The sequence below is a fragment of the Paroedura picta genome, chromosome 4, assembly GCF_049243985.1.
Source record: "Paroedura picta isolate Pp20150507F chromosome 4, Ppicta_v3.0, whole genome shotgun sequence".
Classification (NCBI taxonomy): Eukaryota; Metazoa; Chordata; class Lepidosauria; order Squamata; family Gekkonidae; genus Paroedura; species Paroedura picta.
Window position 1 is genome coordinate 127,403,149 of NC_135372.1, and position 5,520 is coordinate 127,408,668.

The 5,520-nt window shown below is 54.6% G+C and overlaps 1 protein-coding gene across 1 annotated transcript; it reads left to right on the top strand.

The window, feature by feature from the left end:
* The first annotated feature begins 1,222 nt into the window (after nucleotides 1-1,222).
* Nucleotides 1,223-3,647, top strand: CEBPB (CCAAT enhancer binding protein beta). Its single transcript, XM_077335604.1, has one exon. The coding sequence runs from the start codon at nucleotides 1,501-1,503 to the stop codon at nucleotides 2,605-2,607; it is 1,107 nt and encodes a 368-aa protein (XP_077191719.1). The 5' UTR covers nucleotides 1,223-1,500; the 3' UTR covers nucleotides 2,608-3,647.
* Nucleotides 3,648-5,520: the final 1,873 nt, after the last annotated feature.

The window sequence follows — 5,520 nt, forward strand, 5'->3', positions numbered from 1 at the left end:
AACCTGTGGTCCTCCAGATGTTCAAGGACTACAATTCCCATGAGCCCCTGCCAGCGTTTGCTGGTGGGGGCTCATGGGAATTGTAGTCCATGAACATCTGGAGGACCACAGGTTGACTACCCCTCCTCTAGTGAATTTGGGGTTGAAGTGAGATTTGGACGCTTGACATCTCGGCCCCTTCCTGCAAGACCTCCCCCAAACTGTTTGCCTCTCCTAATAAGCCTGCATCATGCGGTGGGCTCAAATATTTGTCCTCTCCAAAAGAAGTCCCGCTGAGTTGGAAGCCAGCTAAGCTGAAAGGACGCAGCCTCAACCTGAAAGAAAAAGCTGAAGAAATTCTTCCTCTTTCTTACTTGAAAAATGCTAGCTCGCTCTTTTAAAAAAAGATCTCCCTGGATCAGATAGCCAGCAAACTTTGAAAAGGAGAAGGAGCTGGATTCCTGTACCCCGCTCTCTACCACCCGAAGGAGTCTCAAAGCAGCTTACCCTTCCTCTCCCCACAACAGACACCCTGCAGGAAAGGTGGGCCTGAGAGAGCTCTGAAAGAACTGGCACTCCCCCCCCCCCCGGGTCATCCAGCTGGCTGCATTTGGAAGAGTTTGAGGTGCAGCAATAGCTGAACCTGACATAGCAAATCAGACCAGCGAGGACCTTATTGTCTACACACCAAGGGGGACAGTGGCTCTCTGGGATCGCAGATCACAAACTCCAAGGGGAAACAGTTGACTTGTGGCCCCGCTCCAAATAATAAATAAATAAATAAATAAATAATCATCAATCAATCCTGTTGGCTCAGGGCGGTTAAATACCATTCACAACGACAATAAAGAAACAATACGTCGTTACTATAAAAGTGCCTCCGATTTGCAATTTACTTGCAATCCCCGTGACGGAGCTCGGAGAGGGTCCTACCCGCAGACGCGTTTGCGAGTCGTTCCTTCCTCTTGACAGGAGGCCAAGCCCCCCCCCCCGGGTCCCCGCGCCCCCGCGCCCCCGGGTCCCCGCGCCCCCTCCTCTCTGCCCTGGACGGCCGGGACTCCGGCGGGCAGGCGGACGCTTTCTCTCCCTCTCTCTCCGCCGCGCCGCTTCCGAGGCCGGCCCCGCGGAGCCGTCTTCGTGCGCCGCCGCCAGCGTGCAGCCAGCGGGTGGCGGGCCGCCAGCCAGTGACGCGCGCCTGTGTTACTATGGCATGCGCCGCCCTATAAATAAGTGCGCGAAGGCAGGAACTTTCCCAAGTCAGAGACTTTCGGCCGCGGGACTCGCAAGCAGCAGATGGTCCGGCCGAGTCCCAGCGCAGCCCGAGCGCCCCGATCTCCGCACAGCCCCGCCGGGCGCCTGGGGATCTCGCCACCGCCGCAGCCACTCGCCAAGCGCGCCTGCTAGCCGAGGCCTCGGGAGCTGGGGACTCGGCCGCCGCCGCCGCCGCCGCCGCCAGCGCTCGCTCGGGGAGGGGGAGCCCGGCGCCGCGACCCCCCTGCCTCGGGGGCGCCCTCCGAGTTCATGCAACGCCTGGTGGCCTGGGACCTGGCATGTCTCCCCCTCCAGCCCCCGGCCTTTAAATCCATGGAAGTGGCTAATTTCTATTACGAGGCGGACTGTCTGGCTGCGCTGAGTAAGCTGCACCCCCGGGCGGCAGGGGGCCGCTCCATGACCGAGCTCAGCGTGGGGGACCACGAGAGGGCCATCGACTTCAGCCCCTACCTGGACTTAAGCGCGCAGCAGCAGCAGCAGCAACAAGCGCAGCAGCAGCAGCAAGCGCAGCAACAGCAGCAGCAGCAGCAGCCGCCGCCTCCCTCTGCGGCACCAGGGGGCAACTTTGAGCCGGTTTGCAGCGGCGGCGGCGGCGGCGGCAGCAACAACAGCGGCCAAGATTTTCTCTCGGATCTTTTCTCCGAGCAGGACTATAAAGGCGGCGGCGGCGGCGGCGGGAAGAAGCACCCCGAGTACTCGTACCTCAGCCTGGCTCAGCACGGCCACCACCCGCCCGTCGGGCAGAGCCACAAGCCCGGCCCGCTGCTGGGCTGCTTCCCGCCGCAGATGGTGGAGACCAAAGTGGAGCCGGTCTTCGAGCACCTGGACTCTTGCAAAGGGCCGCGCAAGGACGAGGGCGCCGGTGGTGGCGGCGCCGGGCCGGGCCTGGGGGGGATGGCCTCGCCTTACGGCAGCACGGTGCGCTCCTACCTGGGCTACCAGTCGGTGCCCAGCGGCAGCAGCGGCAACCTGTCCACCTCGTCGTCCTCCAGCCCGCCGGGCACCCCGAACCCGTCGGATTCCTCGAAGTCGGCGGCGGCCGGCGGAGGCAGCGGCGGCGCGGGCGCCTACCCGGCCGGCAGCCACAGCGGCGGCAAGAACAAGGGCAAGAAGAGCCTGGACAAGCACAGCGAGGAGTACAAGATCCGGCGCGAGCGGAACAACATCGCCGTGCGCAAGAGCCGCGACAAAGCCAAGTTGCGCAACCTGGAGACGCAGCACAAAGTCTTGGAACTGACGGCCGAGAACGAGAGACTGCAGAAGAAAGTGGAGCAGCTCTCGCGGGAGCTCAGCACCCTCCGGAACTTGTTCAAGCAGCTGCCCGAGCCCCTCCTGGCCTCCTCGGGACACTGCTAGCCCCTTCCCCCGAGGCGCCCACCTGGATGGCGCTGGAGCCGCCGCCGCCGAGAAGGGGGAGGGGGGAGAGAAAGACCGAGCAGGGGTCTTCCAAGGCGGGGGGCACATCTGGGAGCTGCTTGTCCCCCTCTTGGCGGCCCGAGATCAGGGGCAGGGGAGGCAGTGGGGAGACGAGCGCGCACAGAGAATCGGCTTCGTTTTGGGGGTTCTCCCCCCACCCTCCCCCTTCCCGGTTTGTGGCCTTTTTAATTCGCTTTTTGTGCTGCGCAACTCCTTCGGCTGGCGGGGGGAGTCGCTTGGCGGGGGGGCCTCTGTTTTGTTTTTTGTTTTTTTTTCCTTTCCTTTTCCTTTTTTTACCTCTGCAAACCACATGGAAGGAATCGGTGGCTTTTTTTTTTCCGCTTTCAGGTCGGGTTGCTTCCGGAGCGAATGCCGACACCAAGCGCGATACGACCCCTTACATCAGGGGTAGTCAAGCTGCGGCCCTCCAGAGGTCCATGGACTACAATTCCCATGAGCGCCTGCCAGGTGGCAGGGGCTCATGGGAATTGTAGTCCATGGACCTCTGGAGGGCCGCAGCTTGACTTACCCATGCACATTCTGCGATCTCTGCGAGGAGGGCTGTATGCGTGTGTGCGTGTCTGTTTGTGTGTGTCTGTGTGTGTGTGTGGGGGGGGGAGAGGTTCTTTTATTTTCTCGCTCATTTTTTTGTGTGGTTGAACGTTAGTGTTATTTAAAAAAAAAGAGGATAATAAAGGAAGAGGGGGGGGGAGAGTGAGTCCAAAGTGATGCAATCTTTTAAACATGGCTGAGAAAGTTGACTACACATGATGCAACCTCACGTAACTGTCAGTCATGCATTGAGTAATCTGTTAAAGATGTTCCTAAAGGATTTTTTATTATTATTATTATTATAAATAATGATCTATTTCTATAAGGGAAAAAAAGACATATGTATATTTTGGGATCTATGCATTCTTGCTACATACGAAGCATTAATGAACAATTTTAATAAAACTTTTATTGCTAGGAGGGAAAAAGTGAGAGCTTGGTTTGTTCCCCCCCTTAGGTTTTACTATTTAAAGCTGCTGGGGCTGGAGGGGGGGGGGAGGAGACCACCGTGTTGTGATGGGGGGAGGGGGGCAAGAGGCTAATACAGAAACATTTTCTGTATAAAGAGCTGGGGAGTTTCTCTCATTGCTGAATTAGATCACTCTGTGATCCAGAAATTTGTTCTTTGGTCAGTGTTTGTGTGTGTGAGGGGAAACGAGACATCAAAAATAGATAATCCTCCAGGCTTTCCTGTGCTTTCTCCTTAATTACTTAAATGAGGGATCTGCATGTGAATTGTTACATCCCTGTGTGTGTGGGAAGGGGGAGGAATTGAGCAGCAAAATCTGATGGTGAAAAACTTGACAGTGTGGCATGGACACCTGCTTAGGCTGAGGAGCCAGTATTTCTGATTTTGTTAGTTGTAGAAGGGGGTAAATGAGCCATGAGAGGAAAAAATGTGATTTGTTTTACAATGCACAGGGAGAGGTTTGAATTGGCCTGGTGAGATTTCTTTTGCCTTTGAGGTTGCCTGCGAAGGGGAGACCTTAGAACAGGGGTAGTCAAACTGCGGCCCTCCAGATGTCCATGGACTACACTTGCTGGCAGGGGCTCGTGGGAATTGTAGTCCCTGGACATCTGGAGGGCTGCAGTTTGACTACCCCTGCCTTAGAGTTTCTGTTCAGTAAACGTCTTCTAAAGAGGTGTGGGCTGTCCTACCTATCCCCTCCACCAAGAAGAGTTAGACGTCTGTCCATCCGAACTTTCAGTTGGAAGAAACTCAAGCTGCCAGGTCTCTCTGGTAGCCCAGATCAGATATGTTAAAACATCAGAATAGACCCTTGAGTAAGTCTTTCATGCGGATTATGCTTTTCAAATAGCACTGACTTACAAAAAAATAAAGTTTCATGTTTTTCAGAGACTGGCTCGCACAAAATCCACACATTCCGAGTGAGATATTGCAGGCTGTATCGGCCGGTCTGACATCTATCAGATTAAAAGAAATGAAATGCAAATCATATTAATGGAAGGAAACAAAAATGCACCATTTAGCCCCGGCCTCTGGATCATGCTAGGTGTTCAGTGCTGTCTTCCCAGATTTTCTATGTCGCCTCACCTGTTCCTTCACCTCTGATCAGCTTTATTAATTAAATGTGTGTGTGTGGGGGGGGGAGGAATGGGTGTTGTGGATAGCTGGGGTTTTACAGTTGGAAAAACTATATAGGCCAAGTAAAAGATTGCATGTGTGAATGCAAGCCAGCAGCCCTGGACTAAAGGGGACTGTGCTTGTAGGGGCAGCGTGAAGGGTTTCTCAAGGCTTGGAAGCAGTGTGTTCCTGGCTTTGGCTTTGCACTGTATGCCCTTGCGTAGGTATAGCTTGTAAAATATTAACAGAGCCGAGAGTTATGCGTGGGAGGCGGGAGGGAGTTCCGAAAGGACCTAGACTAAGTCAGCACTTTCATACATGGTCAACCCCTTTAAAAGCACATCCAACTTTTAAATCCCCCCAAGGTCCAAACCCCCGGAAAAGAACTCCTCTGACTCTTCTTGGCAGCTAGCGGTAACTCTCAGAAGTTGTTTTGCTTCACAACACTTCACTTAAAATTGCTCTAACGTATTTACCCTTCAGGGAAAAGAAGAAGGATCATCTAATGCCGATGAAACTCCTTTTTTTGTTAGTCTTTCAAGAAGAGTTATGTTCCGTTTTAACCGGCAGTGGTTCAGGTGACAGCAGGCTTGCTAAGGCGTCTTTATATTGCTTTCCAGATTGTGCACAGGTAAAGGAATTTTCTGAAGTGCGATACAGAAAAATGTCAGCGGGAGTCTTTTCATTGGGACGCTCGAGAGCAATTTCAGGGCGAA